Source organism: Triturus cristatus, chromosome 5_2, assembly GCF_964204655.1.
Source record: "Triturus cristatus chromosome 5_2, aTriCri1.1, whole genome shotgun sequence".
NCBI classification, from domain to species: domain Eukaryota; kingdom Metazoa; phylum Chordata; class Amphibia; order Caudata; family Salamandridae; genus Triturus; species Triturus cristatus.
The window spans coordinates 1,096,446,272-1,096,472,526 of NC_140588.1; the positions used below are offsets into that span (position 1 = coordinate 1,096,446,272).

At 51.2% G+C, this 26,255-nt stretch overlaps 1 protein-coding gene across 4 annotated transcripts in view; it reads left to right on the top strand.

The window, feature by feature from the left end:
• The window catches only part of LOC146829753 (class I histocompatibility antigen, Gogo-C*0203 alpha chain-like), a 439,978-nt gene that overhangs the window by 305,711 nt on the left and 108,012 nt on the right, over positions 1–26,255 (top strand). For all 4 annotated transcript variants that reach the window (XM_085608479.1, XM_085608480.1, XM_085608481.1 and 1 more), the window contains one exon: positions 8,562–8,591. In XM_085608479.1, the coding sequence (XP_085464605.1) occupies positions 8,562–8,591 (30 nt within the window). The remainder of the gene's footprint in view (positions 1–8,561; positions 8,592–26,255) is intronic.

The following is a 26,255-nucleotide window of genomic DNA, read 5'->3' on the forward strand; positions in this document are numbered from 1 at the left end:
AGTGGTCATATATGGGACATAGTGTTTCCAGGTTCAGTAACCCATTGGCTACTACCCTATACTTACCGAACACCCCTAAATTCAGTATTTCGGGGAGCCCCTGGCACCAGAGCAGCAGATCCTGAATACCTAAGTAGAGAGAGGACACCGAAGAGTCGCAAAAGCAGAGAGGAGAGAAGAAGCAGCAGACCTCGTGCCAATCCTGCCGGCCTGTCTGCATCTTTTGTCGAAAACTGCGCCAAAGTCGACTCGTCCTGCACCTGTTGACTCCAGAAACCTGGGAGGAGTGCCTGACTTAAAAAAAGACTCAAGACCTCCTACCAACAGATAGAAAAATGAAGAGACTGTTAGTTAGCAACACATTTCATTGAAGGAAATTTGTTGAGCTCTCTTGGGATGTGGGCGTTCGGGAATCATATTAAGAGTTTACACATGTAGGGCATAAAATAACTTGGAATGTCCAAGGAATGGGTTGAGGTACCAAACCATTGAAGTATCACCGCGGAAGAGGTGCTCATAGAGCTCTCCTACAAGAGACTCATCTGTGTGGGACAGAAATAATCGAGCTGCAAAAGAGATGGAGAGGACGTTCACATGCTGGAGGCTTTTCGTCATATGTGAGAGGGATTTCGATGTTGGCCCAACATGGGATTCCTTTCTCAGGCAGAGGACGCAAATAGACAAAGAAGAGCGATAAGCCCTATTGAAAGGAAGAGTATACGGAATAGAATGACATTGCTTTTGTGCACAAATAACAACACTACTTACAAAATGGCCACAAACATGCTTCTTACTAGGAAGAGACGGCTAGCAAGTGCATCTTTGTCTAAAACAAGGAAATCATTAATCAAATGGACAAATGGCTGGGAAGTGAAAAACACTTGGGGGGTATTTCACCTGTGAAGTTGGAATTCTCCTGCTACAATCCAGTCCATGATCTACACACTCAATCTGATTACATGCTCTGCTCACCGGAAATCCAAAAGACGATCCAGTGTGTGGAATACCTGGGAAGAACTACATCGAGCCACACCCATTGCTGATGGGATTAATCTGGGGCAACAGGGGATGGACGATTCCCAACATGGAAATTACAGAGAACATTGTTAGAGGACCGAGGGTGCAAGGATTCACTCCTGAAGAACACAGAATTGGAATGGAAATACTGAATCAAAACCCTTAATTGAATTGGAAGTGTTAGAAATGGGGGCCTCTAGTTTGCAGGTTGTTACCCTGTCTAATTATTGACCCTTCTTCCTAGTCAGGAGAAGGGAACACACATCTAAAATAAACCCTGCTCACCCCGTTGGTAGCTTGGCACGAGCAGTCAGGCTTATCTCAGAGGGAGTGTGTAAAGCATTTGCACATAACCAACAGTAATACAGTGAAAACACTACAAAAGGACACCACATAAGTTTTAGTAAAATATCCAACATTTTATCTGTGCAAACGAGACCAAAACGATAAAAATCTGCTATACAGCTCTTAAAAATATCAATAATCAAAGATAGAAATACAGTTCCTTGTAATAGATAGCTCCGTCCGGGGCTATCACGGCGTCATGAACAACAAATCCAAACAGTTCTGGCTGACCGCGACGTCGCGGGCCAGCTACGGCGTTTGGAAGACCAACAAAACAGCACCTTTTGAAATGCAGGGCGTCAGCAACCTCTCGTTGAGGCCCGAAGAGCCGGCGTAGGTTCCAGGGGTCAGTTCAGGAGTTGTCTGTCCTTACAGTTGAAGTAGGGAGAGTCGACGCTGCAGTGAGATGTGCAGCGGTGCAGCGCGTGGTGCCCTCAGGTCGCGGTACAGGCAGCGGCTCGGTGATAATCGTCCAGCGGCGTCAGTGAGACCAGGGCTGTGGTGCTCGTCGTGGTGCTGGTAGGTCACGGAGCAAGCAGCGGCGTCGGCGTCGCTGAAGTGCTTCCGTCTGCTGACGAACTGGAGTCGATGGCGTCTGTAGGCCAAGGCTACAGTGCGAGATGAGGGCGGTGCATTGTGTAATTTCCGAGCAGTGCCCTAGAACCACGGTGCGAGCAGCGGCTTCGATGTCAGTGTGGATTGGCGTTGTTGGTGAAACCAGGGCGGTGGCGTGAATGAGGTGGTGCAAACTGCGGTGCCCACAGATCGCAGTGCAAGCAGAAGCTCTGTGGCGGCGTCGGGCGGCAGCGTCGGTAAGTCCAGAGTTGTGGTGTGAAGTGTGGGGGTGCCCTCTGTGGTGCCCTCTGCTGTGCCTTCAGGACACTGAGCCGGCAGTGGCATAGTTGACCGAGTCGGTTCCTTTTCTTCTGTTGCAACATAAAACGCACAGTTCCCAGTGCTAGTAACAGATGAACTGAAGTCATTGCTGTTCCTGAGACTTCTTGAAAAGGGGGCAAGCTCTATCCCCAGCCCTTGGAGAAACTCAAACAAAGAAGTTGCAGAAAGTTCAGTCCAGTCCTTTCTCTGTCCAAGACAGAAGTAGCCACTGCAGGCCAACACAGCAAAGCACACAGCAGAGTATTAGTTCCCCCTCACAGCTTCTCCAGCTCTTCTTTTTGGCAGGTTCCTTGGTCCAAAAGAGTTCTAAAATTCTGGGGTCTGGGACACAATATTTATACCACATTTCACTTCGTTCTCTGTGTTTAGTCCAAACCAGTTCTGTCCTCTCTGGTCTAGCTTCTTGGCAGGAGGTGGAGACAGCATTGTGGAAGGTAGACCTTTTTGGGTGCCGAGGAGGGTGTGGGGGGGGTAATTTGGTACTCACGACCCTCTGTGCCGGCGTGATGTCCTCCAAACCGGAATCGTCGGCCTCGGAAGCGCTGACGAGGCCCTCTTTGGTGCGGTGCTCTTCTGGAGTGTCGATGCCCTCTCCAAAGATGTCGTCTGGAATCGACGTCGACGCGCTTGCCATGCTTCTTCTTGCCCTTCGGTCTCGATTAGTTTTCTTGGACCAGAAGGACTTGCACGCCGGACAGTCTCGAGCCTCGTGTTCAGGGGAGAGGCACAGATTGCAGAATTCATGGACATCGGCGTGGGGGAATTTGGACCCACATCGAGGGCACTTCTTGAAAGGAGTCCTTTCCATGAGCCGGGACCGGAGCTTGGGGAGGCCCGATGGCCGGTGTCGACGACTGGAATCGAAGGTCTTTGTGCGAACCGCGTCGTGGGGATCTTGATCGAAACAATACCGCGAATTGGAGTGAGGATTGTGCGTCGATTGAACTGGAAACCTGTTCGGAACCGGAGCGCGAAAATTACATCCAAGCCCGATGGCAGAAAAAAAAAATCTGAGGATGGAGCCGAAACCCATGCACAATACGATCCAGAGGAGGAGCCACATACCTCGTGACTTCCAAAAACTTTCCAAAAGAAAAACAACTGCAAACATCCGGGCCCAACACCAGATGGCGATTTATGCACAGTGTGTAGATCTGCAGCTCTACATGCCAAGAACAGATGCATACTGGTAAGTAGCATTTGCCTTTCTAAAAGTGGCATTTTCAAACACACAATTTATGAACCATCTTTACTAAAAGATATATTTTTTAATTCTGAATTCAGGTGTACTAAACTCCATTCTCCTATCTTGTCCCAATGGAAAGTTATACTTGCAAGATGTTACAAAGTATTTCCCATTCTATCCTAAGGGACAGATAGCCTTTCAATAGTGAAAAAATGAAATACACAGTAGTTCACTATCAGGACATGCCACACACACTAGTACATGTCCTGCCTTTCACATACATTGCACTCTGCCCATGGGGGTACCCTGGGCCGACCTGAGGGGTGCCTTATAAGTACGAAAAGAAAAGGTTTGGGCCTGGTAAGTGGTTGCACTTGACAGGCCGACATGGTAGTTTAAAACTGTGTCTAGACAACGCAGTGACAGGTCTTAGATACCTTTACAGGGCTACTCGGGTGGGTGGCACAATCAGTGCTGTAAGCCCACTAACAGCATTTGATATACAGGCCCTGGGCCCACACAGTGCACTGTACTAGGGACTTAGTAGTAAATCAAATAAGCCAAACATGGAAACACCAATCCATAAACACAATTTAAAGTAGGAGCACTTCCACTTTAACACTGAACAGCTGAGAGAAAGTGTATAGCGGCACTAATCCAGCAAAACAAAGTCCAGCGTACCATCAAAAACAGGAGGCCAGAAAGTAAACGGACAGGGGAAACACGCCAAAAGATGCCAGGTCTTAAAGGAAGCATTTAAAACTGTAGTCAGAGTCCATTGTATAGCTGCAACAGTTGGAGTACATGAGGCATAAGAGGCTCACTAAGTAGATTTGCACCGAGAAACAATCGATGAATGGTCCACAACAAGATCACTAACTCAAAGATAAGATAAAAGTACACCACAACAGAGTACAGGACCAAGCATCACAGAGAAGAAGAGAAATCGGGGAGAAGATTATCTTGACTAGCCAAAGAAGATACAAGAAGTTCCAACGTTTCCCATTTATATTATCGCACGCTCACAAAAAGATATTTATTAGGCTTTTCTTAAGTGTTGTCCCGAGGATTCGGTTCCGACCTCTACACCATCCAGTGGCTAGCCGCTGCTCAGGGAGTACTACACCATCCACTGGCTAGCCGCTGCTCAAGGAGTACTACACCATCCAGTGGCTAGGCGCTGCTCAGGGAGTACTACACCATCCACTGGCTAGCCGCTGCTCAGAGAGTACTACACCATCCACTGGCTAGCCGCTGCTCAGGGAGTACTACACCATCCAGTGGCTAGCTGCTGTTCGGGGGAGTACTACACCGTTCACTGGCTAGCCGCTGCTCAGGGAGTACTACACCATCCACTGGCTAGCCGCTGCTCAGGGAGTACTACACCATCCAGTGGCTAGTTGCTGTTCGGGGGAGTACTACACCATCCACTGGCTAGCCGCTGCTCAGGGAGTACTACACCATCCACTGGCGAGCCACTGCTCAGGGAGTACTACACCATCCACTGGCTAGCCGCTGCTCAGGGGGTACTACACCATCCAGTGACTAGCCGCTGCTCAGTGGAGTACTACACCATCCAGTGGCTAGCCGCTGCTCAGTGGAGTACTACACCATCCAGTGGCTAGCCGCTGCTCAGGGAGTACTACACCATCCACTGGCTAGCCGCTGCTCAGAGAGTACTACACCATCCACTGGCTAGCCGCTGCTCAGGGGGTACTACACCATCCACTGGCGAGCCGCTGCTCAGGGCGTACTACACCATCCACTGGCTAGCCGCTGCTCAGGGAGTACTACACCATCCACTGGCTAGCCGCTGTTCAGGGGGTACTACACTGTCCACTGGCTAGCCGCTGCTCAGGGAGTACTACACCATCCACTGGCTGGCCGCTGCTCAGGGGGTACTACACCATCCACTGGCTACCCGCTGCTCAGGGAGTACTACACCGTCCACTGGCTAGCCGCTGCGCAGGGCGTACTACACCGTCCACTGGCTAGCCGCTGCTCAGGGGGTACTACACCATCCACTGGCTAGCCGCTGCTCAGGGAGTACTACACCATCCAGAGGTTAGCCGACGCTCACGGAGTACTGCTGTACAGTTGATGCAGAGCATGTGTACCTACAACAGCTCTTGCTTAGTTCAAGCAGAAAATGTTGTTTTACTGGAATTGTGAATCTGGATGTGTGCCACGGCTGCATGCGGTGTGCTAACAGCAAAGTTCACTGCGGGGCTTTGGAAATTGTATATGGGCCATACATTGAGTTAGTATGTTGTCTGCCTTTTGTACGGGAGGGCATACATTGTATGCAGTTTTCATGCAGGTGGCTGGCCACGTGTAATAAGTGTAATAGGCATGTAAAAAATTACGCAGTTTTGGCTACCCCTGTTTTGCGCCCTGTGCCTGTCTTTTGTAAAGCTAAAAGGAATGAGAACTCGATTAAAATACAAAAGAAAACTGCAAAATAAACATACGGAGCAACCGGAGTTACAGGTAAGTAACCTCATTCTTACCCCACATTAGATCTTCCATGGGGAAAGCTACTGTGACCTTCTTTCCCCGCTTTAGGGTGACTTCCAGAAGGCTGTACAGAGTGAGGCATTCTGTGTCTGTAGAGCTTGGCTGCCTGGGGCCACAGGGGCCCAGGCACCCCCATGTATCCATAGAAGGGGGTTCACAGTAACCAAAGTATCCACAGAGTGCCCCACATATGCACATGTCCAAAAACATGCTGATCCCCACATTTCTTGGCGGGTGAACAACTATAACTTACAACTGATGAATGGTGTTACCATGTGACGAGGATGAGGAGTGTGAACAGAGCCGCTTTCCTGGTCTGCGCCTTGTGACGAGACGTGAAATCCTTGCACTGGAGGCATTGGGTCAATCTTGGGGGGCACTGCCTCTGGGGAGATATGTGGTCACTGGAAAGGTGACTTATCAAGCTTGTGCTTTGGAGGCTGTAACATGGAGGGAGCTACCCAAGGGCATAGCATAGGGAGGGGGGGACCCCCAAATGAATACATTCTTGGCCAGGTAGTTGAATCTGGGGTCTCTGATTTGGGTTTGGTATGTCTGTGTCGTTTTTGTCTCATACTGATTTCACTAAGAGATCTTTACTTGTTCATTTTTTGGATCAGGAACCTAAATATATTTAGGCCCGGATATACAAAGAGTTTGCTTTGGGGTTCTGCCACTTTTTTGATGCAGCCCCAACTCAAAATCCTTGTTGGTATTTACAAAGCCACTCAAATGCTGTTTTGTGTAGCTTTGTATGAAAAAGTAATACAACGTAGAACATTCCGCTGTTTTGTGTTACTGTGCGCCAGGTAGGCCTTCCATGGATGGTGCATGCAGGCCTCGAGAAATCTACTGTTCCACTCTCTCTGGCGAGTCCCATTTTATGAGGGCAAGCTATTTTTAGGGGCTACTGGCGCAATGAGGAGAAGTATGTTTATTTCTCCCCATTATTTCCTCATTTCATGTCTGCCACTCTGCAGCACATGAAGGTGAACCTTCCTGCACAAAAACGATCCTGCCCACAACGCAGACACCTTTGCACCCTGGCTGAAGGCAGCCCAAAGGATGCCAGCGCCTGTAGAGAGCAGAGCTGCTTCATGTCTGTGAATAGATGCCTCAGCTCTGCTCTCTTCACGTGACACAGTCCAGCGCTGCAGCTTTGCACCCTGGCTGAAGGCAGCCCAAAGGATGCCAGCGCCTGTAGAGAGTAGAGCTGCTTCATGTCTGTGAATAGATGCCTCAGTTATGCTCTCTTCACGTGACACAGTCCAGCGCAGCACATTTGCTTGCGTCAGTGCTTTGCTGCACTTGTTTGTAAATATGCCCCGTAGAGGCTGGTTTTCAAATCAAGTGGTAAATCTGCACCCACAGAAGTACTCCTTGAATGGATGCAAATGTACAAACCTTGGCAGTAGTACGCTTGGAAAGCCACGTCACTCTCAGGTTTCCAGACAAACTACGGACAGCCAAACACCCAAAAGGGAATGAGGCAAATGTTTGCAAACAGTCTAACCACTGGCAATCCCTCGGGGTAGAAATCTGAAGCATTGTTGTTTCCACCCTGGGCTACTCTCGACTAGGGCCTTATTTAGGATTAAGCCGACGGAGTAAAGGCAGTAGGGGTGGTGGAGAACTTTACTACCTTTACTCCTTCCACCAAATGTAGCGACGTCTACCAGATCAGCAGACATCTTTACACATTGGTAGGCACCGCTGTCATGGCGGTTCCTGTCAATGCAGGACACGTTTAATGGCTGGCTCCATCACACATGGTGACCGGCTGTCAAAGATTTCCAAAGTTTTATGTTTTTCAGAAACAAATTCCCAAAGCTGAAGTTTGGTTTTTAAACAATAATGAGCCCCCACAACAGTTTTCTTTTATGGAGTGGGGTCACTGTTCTTTTTTTACTCTCCCTCGCCTCCAGGGTACACCTGGTAGTGACGAAGAGTAAAATAAAATAGGGTCAGACGGCTTATTTCTAATGACACCTATTTCATCGGGTCTTCGAAGGAAGTTTTACCTGGACAGAGTGAAAATTACTTTGCCCAAGTCTAATTCAGCTGGGCACACCTTGAGTTTGGTGGGTTGCTACAGAGTTCCCGTCCACCAAACTCTAAATCAGCCCCAGAGACCTGCCTAATGCAAATCACTACTGACCCTAAATTCCGTATTTGTAAAGCGCAACTACTCACCACTAAAGGTTTCAAGGCGCTGGGGGCGGTCGGGAAGATAAGTGAGCTATTGCCCAGAGTTGCATGATGTTGAGCTGAGCTGCCACCAGTGATTGAACCATGACCCCTGTGCTCCCGAGTCAGCCGCTCTGGCCACTGCCCCACACCTCTCCCTTCTCCTTATGGGAACAGTTTATCCAGGACTATAGTCACGTCGCCAGTCACTCTGTGGTCACTACTTTTTAGTTGGGAAATGTGAGATTGATACCCCCGAATCTCACTGACTAAGCTACGCCCCTGAGGCTGTGCTTCCCTCACCCCTCTCTGCTCCAACCTCCTAATGTGAACATGTGTGATCCCCCAGTGAAAGGACAGGCTGAGTGACCTCTGTGACCTTAACACTGATGAAATGTGTTTTATTTTTCAGGGAAATCTACCAATACTTCAGGAAACCAAGGTGAGTGACTCCTGACTTGTTTGTGTTGAGTTTTGCTCGTTCTCTGAGTGATTAAGAGAAGACACGGAATGTTCTCATGATTGTTAAATGACGAAGTGAAGGAAACATTGGCAAAGAAACCAGAACATCTTGAGTGAAACCAGGAAGTCTTTCTGTGTCAGAAACTGTGCTTATTGTCAGTAAAGCATCCATGGGGCGGAGGGGTGGAGTTTACAAGCTCTGTCCATGTACTTTTTATAAATTTTTCACCATCAAACTGGACTTTTTAAAACATTTCCTAGAGGGCATCGCATTGTAATGATACTGCATTTCAACTACTTGGGGCCAGATGTGTCAAAGGGCTTTGCCCATTCTGTGTCTATGGGAAATGTGTTGATACATATGGCCCAAGGTCCCTAGAGAGTACTTCAATGCACCACCTTTAGGCCTTTCAGCCATAATGAATACAACCATACACATGGCCCCCTGAGAGAGCTTAATGCACCACCTTTAGGGTTTTCAGGCCTCGATGAATACAACCATACGCATGGCCCCTGGAGAGAGCTTCAATGCACCACCTTTAGGGCTTTCAGGCCTCGATGAATACAACCATACGCATGGCCCCCGGAGAGAGCTTCAATGCACCACCTTTAGGGCTTTCAGCCACTATGAATACAACCATACACATGGCCCCTCAGAGAGCTTCAGTGCACCACCTTTAGGGCTTTCAGCCACTATGAATACAACCATACGTGGCCCCTCAGAGAGCTTCAGTGCACCACCTTTAGGCCTTTCAGCCACTATGAATACAGCCATACGCATGGCTCCTGGAGAGAGCTTCATGGCACCGCCTTAAGGGCTTTCAGCCACTATGAATACAACCATACACATGGCTCCTAGGGAGAGCTTCAATGCACCACCTTTAGGCCTTTCAGCCACTATGAATACAACCATACGCATGGCTCCTGGAGAGAGCTTCATGGCACCGCCTTTAGGGCTTTCAGCCACTATGAATACAACCATACACATGGCTCCTAGGGAGAGCTTCAATGCACCACCTTTAGGCCTTTCAGCCACTATGAATACAACCATACACATGGCCCCCGGAGGGAGCTTCAGTGCACCACCTTTAGGGCTTTCAGGCCACTATGAATACAACCATACGCATGGCTCCTGGAGAGAGCTTCAGTGCACCACCTTTAGGGCTTTCAGCCACTATGAATACAACCATACGCATGGCCCCCGGAGAGAGCTTTAATGCACCACCTTTAGGGCTTTCAGCCACTATGAATACAACCATACGCATGGCTCCTGGAGAGAGCTTCAGTGCACCACCTTTAGGGCTTTCAGCCACTATGAATACAACCATACGCATGGCCCCCGGAGAGAGCTTCATTGCACCACCTTTAGGCCTTTCAGCCACTATGAATACAGCCATACGCATGGCCCCTCAGAGAGCTTCAATGCACCACCTTTAGGGCTTTCAGGCCACGATGAATACAACCATACGCATGGCCCCCGGAGAGAGCTTCAATGCACCACCTTTAGGGCTTTCAGCCACTATGAATACAACCATACGCATGGCCCCCGGAGAGAGCTTCAATGCACCACCTTTAGGGCTTTCAGGCCTCGATGAATACAGCCATACGCATGGCCCCCGGAGAGAGCTTCAATGCACCACCTTTAGGGCTTTCAGGCCTCGATGAATACAACCATACGCATGGCCCCCGGAGAGAGCTTCAATGCACCACCTTTAGGGCTTTCAGGCCTCGATGAATACAACCATACGCATTGCCCTCGTAGAGAGCTTCAGTGCACCGCCTTTAGGGCTTTCAGGCCTCGATGAATACAACCATACACATGGCCCCTCAGAGAGCTTCAATGCACCACCTTTAGGGCTTTCAGGCCACTATGAATACAACCATACGCATGGCCCTCGTAGAGAGCTTCAGTGCACCGCCTTTAGGGCTTTCAGGCCTCGATGAATACAACCATACACATGGCCCCTCAGAGAGCTTCAATGCACCACCTTTAGGGCTTTCAGGCCACTATGAATACAACCATACGCATGGCCCCTCAGAGAGCTTCAATGCACCACCTTTAGGGCTTTCAGGCCTCGATGAATACAACCATACGCATGGCCCCCGTAGAGAGCTTCAGTGCACCGCCTTTAGGGCTTTCAGGCCTCGATGAATACAACCATACACATGGCCCCCGGAAAGACCTTCAATGCACCACCTTTAGGGTTTTCTGGCCTCGATGAATACAACCATACGCATGGCCCCTGGAGAGAGCTTCAATGCACCACCTTTAGGGCTTTCAGGCCTCGATGAATACAACCATACGCATGGCCCCCGGAGAGAGCTTCAATGCACCACCTTTAGGGCTTTCAGCCACTATGAATACAACCATACACATGGCCCCCGGAGAGCTTCAGTGCACCACCTTTAGGGCTTTCAGCCACTATGAATACAACCATACGTGGCCCCTCAGAGAGCTTCAGTGCACCACCTTTAGGCCTTTCAGCCACTATGAATACAACCATACACATGGCTCCTGGAGAGAGCTTCATGGCACCGCCTTAAGGGCTTTCAGCCACTATGAATACAACCATACACATGGCTCCTAGGGAGAGCTTCAATGCACCACCTTTAGGCCTTTCAGCCACTATGAATACAACCATACGCATGGCTCCTGGAGAGAGCTTCATGGCACCGCCTTTAGGGCTTTCAGCCACTATGAATACAACCATACACATGGCTCCTAGGGAGAGCTTCAATGCACCACCTTTAGGCCTTTCAGCCACTATGAATACAACCATACGCATGGCTCCTGGAGAGAGCTTCATGGCACCGCCTTTAGGGCTTCCAGGCCACTATGAATACAACCATACGCATGGCCCCCGGAGGGAGCTTCAGTGCACCACCTTTAGGGCTTCCAGGCCACTATGAATACAACCATACACATGTCCCCTGTAGAGAGCTTCAGTGCACCACCTTTAGGGCTTTCAGGCCACTATGAATACAACCATACGCATGGCCCCTGGGGAGAGCTTCAATGCACCACCTTTAGGGCTTTCAGGCCACTATGAATACAACCATACGCATGGCCCCAGTAGAGAGCTTCAGTGCACCACCTTTAGGGCTTTCAGCCACTATGAATACAACCATACGCATGGCCCCCGTAGAGAGCTTCAGTGCACCACCTTTAGGGCTTTCAGCCACTATGAATACAACCATACGCATGGCTCCTGGAGAGAGCTTCAGTGCACCACCTTTAGGGCTTTCAGCCACTATAAATACAACCATACGCATGGCCCCCGGAGAGAGCTTCATGGCACCACCTTTAGGCCTTTCAGCCACTATGAATACAGCCATACGCATGGCCCCTCAGAGAGCTTCAATGCACCACCTTTAGGGCTTTCAGGCCACGATGAATACAACCATACGCATGGCCCCCGGAGAGAGCTTCAATGCACCACCTTTAGGGCTTTCAGCCACTATGAATACAACCATACGCATGGTCCCCGGAGAGAGCTTCAATGCACCACCTTTAGGGCTTTCAGGCCTCGAATACAGCCATACGCATGGCCCCCGGAGAGAGCTTCAATGCACCACCTTTAGGGCTTTCAGGCCTCGATGAATACAACCATACGCATGGCCCCCGGAGAGAGCTTCAATGCACCACCTTTAGGGCTTTCAGGCCTCGATGAATACAACCATACGCATGGCCCTCGTAGAGAGCTTCAGTGCACCGCCTTTAGGGCTTTCAGGCCTCGATGAATACAACCATACACATGGCCCCTCAGAGAGCTTCAATGCACCACCTTTAGGGCTTTCAGGCCACTATGAATACAACCATACGCATGGCCCCTCAGAGAGCTTCAATGCACCACCTTTAGGGCTTTCAGGCCTCGATGAATACAACCATACGCATGGCCCCCGTAGAGAGCTTCAGTGCACCGCCTTTAGGGCTTTCAGGCCACGATGAATACAACCATACGCATGGCCCCTGGAGAGAGCTTCATGGCACCACCTTTAGGGCTTTCAGCCACTATGAATACAACCATACGCATGGCCCCCGGAGAAAGCTTCAGTGCACCACCTTTAGGGCTTTCAGGCCTCGATGAATACAACCATACACATGGCCCCCGGAGAGAGCTTCAATGCACCACCATTAGGGCTTTCAGCCACTATGAATACAACCATACGCATGGCTCCTGGGGAGAGCTTCAGTGCACCACCTTTAGGGCTTTCAGGCCTCGATGAATACACCCATATGCATGGCTCCTGGGGAGAGCTTCAATGCACCACCTTTAGGGCTTTCAGGCCTCGATGAATACAACCATACACATGGCCCCTGGGGAGAGCTTCAATGCCCCACCTTTAGGGCTTTCAGCCACTATGAATACAACCATACGCATGGCCCCCGGAGAAAGCTTCAGTGCACCACCTTTAGGGCTTTCAGGCCTCGATGAATACAACCATACGCATGGCCCCTTAGAGAGCTTCAGTGCACCACCTTTAGGGCTTTCAGCCACTATGAATACAACCATACGCATGGCCCCCGGAGAGAGCTTCAATGCACCACCTTTAGGGCTTTCAGCCACTATGAATACAACCATACGCATGGCCCCCGGAGAGAGCTTCAATGCACCACCTTTAGGGCTTTCAGCCACTATGAATACAACCATACACATGGCCCCTCAGAGAGCTTGAGTGCACCACTTTTAGGGCTTTCAGGCCTCGATGAATACAACCATACGCATGGCCCCCGGAGAGAGCTTCAATGCACCACCTTTAGGGCTTTCAGGCCTCGATGAATACAACCATACACATGGCCCCCGGAGAGAGCTTCATGGCACCACCTTTAGGGCTTTCAGGCCTCGATGAATACAACCATACACATGGCCCACGGAGAGAGCTTCAGAGCACCACCTTTAGGGCTTTCAGCCACTATGAATAAAACCATACACATGGCCCCCGGAGAGAGCTTCAGTGCACCACCTTTAGGGCTTTCAGGCCTCGATGAATACAACCATACGCATGGCCCCCGGAGAGAGCTTCAATGCACCACCTTTAGGGCTTTCAGGCCTCGATGAATACAACCATACACATGGCCCCCGGAGAGAGCTTCATGGCACCACCTTTAGGGCTTTCAGGCCTCGATGAATACAACCATACGCATGGCCCCTGGAGAGAGCTTCAATGCACCACCTTTAGGGCTTTCAGGCCTCGATGAATACAACCATACGCATGGCCCCCGGAGAGAGCTTCAATGCACCACCTTTAGGGCTTTCAGCCACTATGAATACAACCATACGCATGGCCCCCGGAGAGAGCTTCAGTGCACCACCTTTAGGGCTTTCATGCCTCGATGAATACAACCATACACATGGCCCCCGGAGAGCTTCAGTGCACCACCTTTAGGGCTTTCAGCCACTATGAATACAACCATACGTGGCCCCTCAGAGAGCTTCAGTGCACCACCTTTAGGCCTTTCAGCCACTATGAATACAACCATACACATGGCTCCTGGAGAGAGCTTCATGGCACCGCCTTTAGGGCTTTCAGCCACTATGAATACAACCATACACATGGCTCCTGGAGAGAGCTTCATGGCACCGCCTTTAGGGCTTTCAGCCACTATGAATACAACCATACACATGGCTCCTAGGGAGAGCTTCAATGCACCACCTTTAGGCCTTTCAGCCACTATGAATACAACCATACACATGGCTCCTGGAGAGAGCTTCATGGCACCGCCTTTAGGGCTTCCAGGCCACTATGAATACAACCATACGCATGGCCCCCGGAGGGAGCTTCAGTGCACCACCTTTAGGGCTTCCAGGCCACTATGAATACAACCATACACATGTCCCCTGTAGAGAGCTTCAGTGCACCACCTTTAGGGCTTTCAGGCCACTATGAATACAACCATACGCATGGCCCCCGTAGAGAGCTTCAGTGCACCACCTTTAGGGCTTTCAGCCACTTTGAATACAACCATACGCATGGCCCCCGTAGAGAGCTTCAGTGCACCACCTTTAGGGCTTTCAGCCACTATGAATACAACCATACGCATGGCTCCTGGAGAGCGCTTCAATGCACCACCTTTAGGCCTTTCAGCCACTATGAATACAACCATACGCATGGCCCCCGTAGAGAGCTTCGGTGCACCGCCTTTAGGGCTTTCAGGCCACGATGAATACAACCATACGCATGGCCCCTCAGAGAGCTTCAATGCACCACTTTTAGGGCTTTCAGGCCTCGATGAATACAACCATACGCATGGCCCCCGTAGAGAGCTTCAGTGCACCGCCTTTAGGGCTTTCAGGCCTCGATGAATACAACCATACACATGGCCCCTCAGAGAGCTTCAATGCACCACCTTTAGGGCTTTCAGGCCACTATGAATACAACCATACGCATGGCCCCTCAGAGAGCTTCAATGCACCACCTTTAGGGCTTTCAGGCCTCGATGAATACAACCATACGCATGGCCCCCGTAGAGAGCTTCAGTGCACCGCCTTTAGGGCTTTCAGGCCTCGATGAATACAACCATAGACATGGCCCCTCAGAGAGCTTCAATGCACCACCTTTAGGGCTTTCAGGCCACGATGAATACAACCATACGCATGGCCCCTGGAGAGAGCTTCATGGCACCGCCTTTAGGGCTTTCAGCCACTATGAATACAACCATACGCATGGCCCCCGGAGAGAGCTTCAGTGCACCACCTTTAGGGCTTTCAGGCCTTGATGAATACAACCATACGCATGGCCCCCGGAGAGAGCTTCAGTGCCCCACCTTTAGGGCTTTCAGCCACTATGAATACAACCAGACGTGGCCCCTCAGAGAGCTTCAGTGCACCACCTTTAGGCCTTTCAGGCCACTATTAACACAACCATACGCATGGCCCCTGGAGAGAGCTTCAATGCACCACCTTTAGGGCTTTCAGGCCTCGATGAATACAACCATACGCATTGCCCCTGGAGAGAGCTTCAATGCACCACCTTTAGGGCTTTCAGGCCTCGATGAATACAACCATACGCATGGCCCCCGGAGAGAGCTTCAATGCACCACCTTTAGGGCTTTCAGCCACTATGAATACAACCATACACATGGCCCCCGGAGAGCTTCAGTGCACCACCTTTAGGGCTTTCAGCCACTATGAATACAACCATACGTGGCCCCTCAGAGAGCTTCAGTGCACCACCTTTAGGCCTTTCAGCCACTATGAATACAACCATACACATGGCTCCTGGAGAGAGCTTCATGGCACCGCCTTAAGGGCTTTCAGCCACTATGAATACAACCATACACATGGCTCCTAGGGAGAGCTTCAATGCACCACCTTTAGGCCTTTCAGCCACTATGAATACAACCATACACATGGCTCCTGGAGAGAGCTTCATGGCACCGCCTTTAGGGCTTCCAGGCCACTATGAATGCAACCATACGCATGGCCCCCGGAGGGAGCTTCAGTGCACCACCTTTAGGGCTTCCAGGCCACTATGAATACAACCATACACATGTCCCCTGTAGAGAGCTTCAGTGCACCACCTTTAGGGCTTTCAGGCCACTATGAATACAACCATACGCATGGCCCCAGTAGAGCGCTTCAGTGCACCACCTTTAGGGCTTTCAGCCACTATGAATACAACCATACGCATGGCCCCCGTAGAGAGCTTCAGTGCACCACCTTTAGGGCTTTCAGCCACTATGAATACAACCATACGCATGGCTCCTGGAGAGAGCTTCAGTGCACCACCTTTAGGGCTTTCAGCCACTATGAATACAACCATACGCATGGCCCCCGGAGAGAGCTTCATGGCACCACCTTTAGGCCTTTCAGCCACTATGAATACAGCCATACGCATGGCCCCTCAGAGAGCTTCAATGCACCACCTTTAGGGCTTTCAGGCCACGATGAATACAACCATACGCATGGCCCCCGGAGAGAGCTTCAATGCACCACCTTTAGGGCTTTCAGCCACTATGAATACAACCATACGCATGGCCCCCGGAGAGAGCTTCAATGCACCACCTTTAGGGCTTTCAGGCCTCGATGAATACAGCCATACGCATGGCCCCCGGAGAGAGCTTCAATGCACCACCTTTAGGGCTTTCAGGCCTCGATGAATACAACCATACGCATGGCCCCGGAGAGAGCTTCAATGCACCACCTTTAGGGCTTTCAGGCCTCGATGAATACAACCATACGCATGGCCCTCGTAGAGAGCTTCAGTGCACCGCCTTTAGGGCTTTCAGGCCTCGATGAATACAACCATACACATGGCCCCTCAGAGAGCTTCAATGCACCACCTTTAGGGCTTTCAGGCCACTATGAATACAACCATACGCATGGCCCCTCAGAGAGCTTCAATGCACCACCTTTAGGGCTTTCAGGCCTCGATGAATACAACCATACGCATGGCCCCCGTAGAGAGCTTCAGTGCACCGCCTTTAGGGCTTTCAGGCCTCGATGAATACAACCATACACATGGCCCCTCAGAGAGCTTCAATGCACCACCTTTAGGGTTTTCAGGCCACGATGAATACAACCATACACATGGCCCCTGGAGAGAGCTTCATGGCACCACCTTTAGGGCTTTCAGCCACTATGAATACAACCATACGCATGGCCCCCGGAGAGAGCTTCAGTGCACCACCTTTAGGGCTTTCAGGCCTCGATGAATACAACCATACACATGGCCCCTCAGAGAGCTTCAGTGCACCACCTTTAGGGCTTTCAGGCCTCGATGAATACAGCCATACGCATGGCCCCCGGAGAGAGCTTCAATGCACCACCATTAGGGCTTTCAGCCACTATGAATACAACCATACGCATGGCTCCTGGGGAGAGCTTCAGTGCACCACCTTTAGGGCTTTCAGGCCTTGATGAATACACCCATATGCATGGCTCCTGGGGAGAGCTTCAATGCACCACCTTTAGGGCTTTCAGGCCTCGATGAATACAACCATACACATGGCCCCTGGGGAGAGCTTCAATGCCCCACCTTTAGGGCTTTCAGCCACTATGAATACAACCATACGCATGGCCCCCGGAGAAAGCTTCAGTGCACCACCTTTAGGGCTTTCAGGCCTCGATGAATACAACCATACGTGGCCCCTCAGAGAGCTTCAGTGCACCACCTTTAGGGCTTTCAGGCCACTATGAATACAACCATACGCATGGCCCCTTAGAGAGCTTCAGTGCACTACCTTTAGGGCTTTCAGCCACTATGAATACAACCATACGCATGGCCCCCGGAGAGAGCTTCAATGCACCACCTTTAGGGCTTTCAGCCACTATGAATACAACCATACACATGGCCCCTCAGAGAGCTTCAGTGCACCACCTTTAGGGCTTTCAGGCCTCGTTGAATACAACCATACGCATGGCCCCCGGAGAGAGCTTCAATGCACCACCTTTAGGGCTTTCAGTCCTCGATGAATACAACCATACACATGGCCCCCGGAGAGAGCTTCATGGCACCACCTTTAGGGCTTTCAGGCTTGATGAATACAACCATACACATGGCCCCCGGAGAGAGCTTCAGAGCACCACCTTTAGGGCTTTCAGCCACTATGAATACAACCATACACATGGCCCCCGGAGAGAGCTTCAGTGCACCACCTTTAGGGCTTTCAGGCCTCGATGAATACAACCATACGCATGGCCCCCGGAGAGAGCTTCAATGCACCACCTTTAGGGCTTTCAGGCCTCGATGAATACAACCATACACATGGCCCCCGGAGAGAGCTTCATGGCACCACCTTTAGGGCTTTCAGGCCTCGATGAATACAACCATACGCATGGCCCCTGGAGAGAGCTTCAATGCACCACCTTTAGGGCTTTCAGGCCTCGATGAATACAACCATACGCATGGCCCCCGGAGAGAGCTTCAATGCACCACCTTTAGGGCTTTCAGCCACTATGAATACAACCATACGCATGGCCCCCGGAGAGAGCTTCAGTGCACCACCTTTAGGGCTTTCAGGCCTCGATGAATACAACCATACACATGGCCCCCGGAGAGCTTCAGTGCACCACCTTTAGGGCTTTCAGCCACTATGAATACAACCATACGTGGCCCCTCAGAGAGCTTCAGTGCACCACCTTTAGGCCTTTCAGCCACTATGAATACAACCATACACATGGCTTCTGGAGAGAGCTTCATGGCACCGCCTTTAGGGCTTTCAGCCACTATGAATACAACCATACACATGGCTCCTAGGGAGAGCTTCAATGCACCACCTTTAGGCCTTTCAGCCACTATGAATACAACCATACACATGGCTCCTGGAGAGAGCTTCATGGCACCGCCTTTAGGGCTTCCAGGCCACTATGAATACAACCATACGCATGGCCCCCGGAGGGAGCTTCAGTGCACCACCTTTAGGGCTTCCAGGCCACTATGAATACAACCATTCACATGTCCCCTGTAGAGAGCTTCAGTGCACCACCTTTAGGGCTTTCAGGCCACTATGAATACAACCATACGCATGGCCCCCGTTGAGAGCTTCAGTGCACCACCTTTAGGGCTTTCAGCCACTTTGAATACAACCATACGCATGGCCCCTCAGAGAGCTTCAATGCACCACTTTTAGGGCTTTCAGGCCACGATGAATACAACCTTACGCATGGCCCCCGGAGAGAGATTCAATGCACCACCTTTAGGCCTTTCAGCCACTATGAATACAACCATACGCATGGCCCCCGTAGAGAGCTTCAGTGCACCGCCTTTAGGGCTTTCAGGCCACGATGAATACAACCATACGCATGGCCCCTCAGAGAGCTTCAATGCACCACTTTTAGGGCTTTCAGGCCTCGATGAATACAACCATACGCATGGCCCCCGTAGAGAGCTTCAGTGCACCGCATTAAGGGCTTTCAGGCCTCGATGAATACAACCATACACATGGCCCCTCAGAGAGCTTCAATGCACCACCTTTAGGGCTTTCAGGCCACTATGAATACAACCATACGCATGGCCCCTCAGAGAGCTTCAATGCACCACCTTTAGGGCTTTCAGGCCTCGATGAATACAACCATACGCATGGCCCCCGTAGAGAGCTTCAGTGCACCGCCTTTAGGGCTTTCAGGTCTCGATGAATACAACCATAGACATGGCCCCTCAGAGAGCTTCAATGCACCACCTTTAGGGCTTTCAGGCCACGATGAATACAACCATATGCATGGCCCCTGGAGAGAGCTTCATGGCACCGCCTTTAGGGCTTTCAGCCACTATGAATACAACCATACACATGACCCCCGGAGAGAGCTTCAGTGCACCACCTTTAGGGCTTTCAGGCCTTGATGAATACAACCATACGCATGGCCCCCGGAGAGAGCTTCAGTGCACCACCTTTAGGGCTTTCAGCCACTATGAATACAACCAGACGTGGCCCCTCAGAGAGCTTCAGTGCACCACCTTTAGGCCTTTCAGGCCACTATTAACACAACCATACGCATGGCCCCTGGAGAGAGCTTCAATGCACCACCTTTAGGGCTTTCAGGCCTCGATGAATACAACCATACGCATGGCCCCTCAGAGAGCTTCAGTGCACCACCTTTAGGGCTTTCAGGCCACGATATACAGCCATACACATGGCCCCCGGAGAGAGCTTCATGGCACCACCTTTAGGGCTTTCAGCCACTATGAATACAACCATACGCATGGCCCCCGGGGAGAGCTTCAGTGGACCACCTTTAGGGTTTTCAGGCCTCGATGAATACAACCATACACATGGCCCCTCAGAGAGCTTCAGTGCACCACCTTTAGGGCTTTCAGGCCTCGATGAATACAGCCATACGCATGGCCCCCGGAGAGAGTTTCAATGCACCACCATTAGGGCTTTCAGCCACTATGAATACAACCATACGCATGGCCCCCGGAGAGAGCTTCAGTGCACCACCTTTAGGGCTTTCAGGCCTCGATGAATAGACCCATATGCATGGCTCCTGGGGAGAGCTTCAATGCACCACCTTTAGGGCTTTCAGGCCTCGATGAATACAACCATACACATGGCCCCTCAGAGAGCTTCAGTGCACCACCTTTAGGGCTTTCAGGCCTCTATAGAACCATACACATGGCCCCCGGAGAGAGCTTCATGGCACCACCTTTAGGGCTTTCAACCACTATGAATACAACCATACGCATGGCCCCTGGGGAGAGCTTCAATGCACCACCTTTAGGGCTTTCAGGCCTCGATGAATACAACCATACACATGGCCCCTGGGGAGAGCTTCAATGCCCCACCTTTAGGGCTTTCAGCCACTATGAATACAACCATACGCATGGCCCCCGGAGAAAGCTTCAGTGCACCACCTTTAGGGCTTTCAGGCCTCGATGAATACAACCATACGTGGCCCCTCAGAGAGCTTCAGTGCACCACCTTTAGGGCTTTCAGGCCACTATGAATACAACCATACGCATGGCCCCTCAGAGAGCTTCAGTGCACCACCTTTAGGGCTTTCAGCCACTATGAATACAACCATACGCATGGCCCCCGGAGAGAGCTTCAATGCACCACCTTTAGTTCTTTCAGCCACTATGAATACAACCATACACATGGCCCCTCAGAGAGCTTCAGAGCACCACCTTCAGGGCTTTCAGGCCTCGATGAATACAACCATACGCATGGCCCCCGGAGAGAGCTTCAATGCACCACCTTTAGGGCTTTCAGGCCTCGATGAATACAACCATACACATGGCCCCCGGAGAGAGCTTCATGGCACCACCTTTAGGGCTTTCAGGCCTCGATGAATACAACCATACACATGGCCCCCAGAGAGAGCTTCAGAGCACCACCTTTAGGGCTTTCAGCCACTATGAATACAACCATACACATGGCCCCCGGAGAGAGCTTCAGTGCACCACCTTTAGGGCTTTCATGCCTCGATGAATACAACCATACGCATGGCCCCCGGAGAGAGCTTCAATGCACCACCTTTAGGGCTTTCAGGCCTCGATGAATACAACCATACACATGGCCCCCGGAGAGAGCTTCATGGCACCACCTTTAGGGCTTTCAGGCCTCGATGAATACAACCATACACATGGCCCCCGGAGAGAGCTTCAGAGCACCACCTTTAGGGCTTTCAGCCACTATGAATACAACCATACACATGGCCCCCGGAGAGAGCTTCAGTGCACCACCTTTAGGGCTTTCAGGCCTCGATGAGTACAACCATACGCATGGCCCCTGGGGAGAGCTTCAGTGCACCACCTTTAGGGCTTTCAGCCACTATGAATACAACCATACGCATGGCCCCCGGAGAGAGCTTCATGGCAAAACCTTTAGGGCTTTCAGGCCACTATGAATACAAGCATACGCATGGCTCCTGGAGAGAGCTTCAATGCACCACCTTTAGGGCTTTCAGCGATTATGAATACAACCATACGCATGGCCCCCGGAGAGAGCTTCATGGCACCACCTTTAGGGCTTTCAGGCCACGATGAATACAACCATACGCATGGCCCCTGGAGAGAGCTTCAGTGCACCACCTTTAGGGCTTTCAGACCTCGATGAATACAACCATACGCATGGACCCTCAGAGAGCTTCAGTGCACCACCTTTAGGGCTTTCAGCCACTATGAATACAACCATACGCATGGCCCCTCAGAGAGCTTCAATGCACCACCTTTAGGGCTTTCAGCCACTATGAATACAACCATACGCATGGCCCCTCAGAGAGCTTCAGTGCACCACCTTTAGGGCTTTCAGCCACTATGAATACAACCATACACATGGCCCCCGGAGAGAGCTTCATGGCACCACCTTTAGGGCTTTCAGCCACTATGAATACAACCATACGCATGGCCCCTCAGAGAGCTTCAGTGCACCACCTTTAGGGCTTTCAGGCCTCGATGAATACAACCATACACATGGCCCCCGCAGAGAGTTTCAATGCACCACCTTTAGGGCTTTCAGCCACAATGAATACAACCATACGCATGGCCCCCGGAGAGAGCTTCAATGCACCACCTTTAGGGCTTTCAGGCCTCGATGAATACAACCATACACATGTACCCAGAGAGAGCGTCAGTGCACCACCTTTAGGGCTTTCGGGCCTTGATGAATACAACCATACGCATGGCCCCCGGAGAGAGCTTCAATGCACCACCTTTAGGGCTTTCAGGCCACTATGAATACAACCATACGTGGCCCCTCAGAGAGCTTCAGTGCACCACCTTTAGGGCTTTCAGGCCACTATGAATACAACCATACGCATGGCCCCTCAGAGAGCTTCAGTGCACCACCTTTAGGGCTTTCAGCCACTATGAATACAACCATACGCATGGCCCCCGGAGAGAGCTTAAATGCACCACCTTTAGGCCTTTCAGCCACTATGAATACAACCATACACATGGCCCCAGGAGAGAGCTTCAATGCACCACCTTTAGGGCTTTCAGCCACTATGAATACAGCCATACGCATGGCCCCTCAGAGAGCTTCAGTGCACCACCTTTAGGGCTTTCAGGCCACTATGAATACAACCACACGCATGGCCCCTCAGAGAGCTTCAATGCACCACCTTTAGGTCTTTCAGCCACTATGAATACAACCATACGCATGGCCCCTCAGAGAGCTTCAGTGCACCACCTTTAGGGCTTTCAGGCCACTATGAATACAACCATACGCATGGCCCCTCAGAGAGCTTCAGTGCACCACCTTTAGGGCTTTCAGGCCTCGATGAATACAACCATACGCATGGCCCCCGGAGAGAGCTTCAATGCACCACCTTTAGGGCTTTCAGGCCTCGATGAATACAACCATACGCATGGCCCCCGGAGAGAGCTTCAATGCACCACCTTTAGGGCTTTCAGGCCTCGATGAATACAACCATACGCATGGCCCCCGGAGAGAGCTTCAATGCACCACCTTTAGGGCTTTCAGGCCTCGATGAATACAACCATACGCATGGCCCCCGGAGAGAGCTTCAGTGCACCACCTTTAGGGCTTTCAGGCCTTGATGAATACAACCATACGCATGGCCCCTGGAGAGAGCTTCAATGCACCACCTTTAGGGCTTTCAGGCCACTATGAATACAACCATACGTGGCCCCTCAGAGAGCTTCAGTGCACCACCTTTAGGGCTTTCAGGCCACTATGAATACAACCATACGCATGGCCCCTCAGAGAGCTTCAGTTCACTACCTTTAGGGCTTTCAGCCACTATGAATACAACCATACGCATGGCCCCCGGAGAGAGCTTAAATGCACCACCTTTAGGCCTTTCAGCCACTATGAATACAACCATACACATGGCCCCCGGAGAGAGCTTCAATGCACCACCTTTAGGGCTTTCAGCCACTATGAATACAGCCATAGGCATGGCCCCTCAGAGAGCTTCAGTGCACCACCTTTAGGGCTTTCAGGCCACTATGAATACAACCACACGCATGGCCCCTCAGAGAGCTTCAATGCACCACCTTTAGGTCTTTCAGCCACTATGAATACAACCATCCGCATGGCCCTCAGAGAGCTTCAGTGCACCACCTTTAGGGCTTTGAGGCCACTATGAATACAACCATACGCATGGCCCCTCAGAGAGCTTCAGTGCACCACCTTTAGGGCTTTCAGGCCTCGATGAATACAACCATACGCATGGCCCCCGGAGAGAGCTTCAATGCACCACCTTTAGGGCTTTCAGGCCTCGATGAATACAACCATACGCATGGCTCCCGGAGAGAGCTTCAATGCACCACCTTTAGGGCTTTCAGGCCTCGATGAATACAACCATACGCATGGCCCCCGGAGAGAGCTTCAATGCACCACCTTTAGGGCTTTCAGCCACTATGAATACAACCATACGCATGGCCCCCGGAGAGAGCTTCAATGCACCACCTTTAGGGCTTTCAGGCCTCGATGAATACAACCATACGCATGGCCCCCGGAGAGAGCTTCAATGCACCACCTTTAGGGCTTTCAGGCCTCGATGAATACAACCATACGCATGGCCCCCGGAGAGAGCTTCAATGCACCACCTTTAGGGCTTTCAGCCACTATGAATACAACCATACGCATGGCCCCCGGAGAGAGCTTCAATGCACCACCTTTAGGGCTTTCAGCCACTATGAATACAACCATACGCATGGCCCCTCAGAGAGCTTCAGTGCACCACCTTTAGGGCTTTCAGCCACTATGAATACAACCATACTCATGGCCCCCGGAGAGAGCTTCAGTGCACCACCTTTAGGGCTTTCAGGCCTCGATGAATACAACCATACGCATGGCCCCTCAGAGAGCTTCATGGCACCACCTTTAGGGCTTTCAGGCCTCGATGAATACAACCATACGCATGGCCCCCGGAGAGAGCTTCAGTGCACCACCTTTAGGGCTTTCAGGCCTCGATGAATACAACCATACGCATGGCCCCTCAGAGAGCTTCAGTGCACCACCTTTAGGGCTTTCAGGCCACGATGAATACAACCATACGTGGCCCCTCAGAGAGCTTCAGTGCACCACCTTTAGGGCTTTCGGCCACTATGAATACAACCATACGCATGGCCCCCGGAGAGAGCTTCAGTGCACCACCTTTAGGGCTTTCAGGCCTCGATGAATACAACAATACGCATGGCCCCCGGAGAGAGCTTCAATGCACCACCTTTAGGGCTTTCAGCCACTATGAATACAACCATACGCATGGCCCCCGGAGAGAGCTTCAATGCACCACCTTTAGGGCTTTCAGGCCTCGATGAATACAACCATACGCATGGCCCCCGGAGAGAGCTTCAATGCACCACCTTTAGGGCTTTCAGGCCTCGATGAATACAACCATACGCATAGCCCCCGGAGAGAGCTTCAATGCACCACCTTTAGGGCTTTCAGCCACTATGAATACAACCATACGCATGGCCCCCGGAGAGAGCTTCAATGCACCACCTTTAGGGCTTTCAGCCACTATGAATACAACCATACGTGGCCCCTCAGAGAGCTTCAGTGCACCACCTTTAGGCCTTTCAGCCACTATGAATACAACCATACACATGGCTCCTGGAGAGAGCTTCATGGCACCGCCTTTAGGGCTTTCAGCCACTATGAATGCAACCATACACATGGCTCCTAGGGAGAGCTTCAATGCACCACCTTTAGGCCTTTCAGCCACTATGAATACAATCATACACATGGCTCCTGGAGAGAGCTTCATGGCACCGCCTTTAGGGCTTCCAGGCCACTATGAATACAACCATACGCATGGCCCCTGGAGGGAGCTTCAGTGCACCACCTTTAGGGCTTCCAGGCCACTATGAATACAACCATACACATGACCCCGGAGAGAGCTTCAGTGCACCACCTTTAGGGCTTTCAGGCCTCGATGAATACAACCATACACATGGCCCCCGTAGAGAGCTTCAGTGCACCACCTTTAGGCCTTCCAGGCCACTATGAATACAACCATACGCATGGCCCCCGGAGAGAGCTTTATGGCACCACCTTTAGGGCTTTCAGCCACTATGAATACAACCATACGCATGGCCCCTCAGAGAGCTTCAATGCACCACCTTTAGGCCTTTCAGGCCACTATGAATACAACCATACACATGGCCCCTGGAGAGAGCTTCATGGCACCACCTTTAGGGCTTTCAGCCACTATGAATACAACCATACACATGGCCCCCCGGAGAGAGCTTCATGTCACCACCTTTAGGGCTTTCAGCCTCTATGAATACA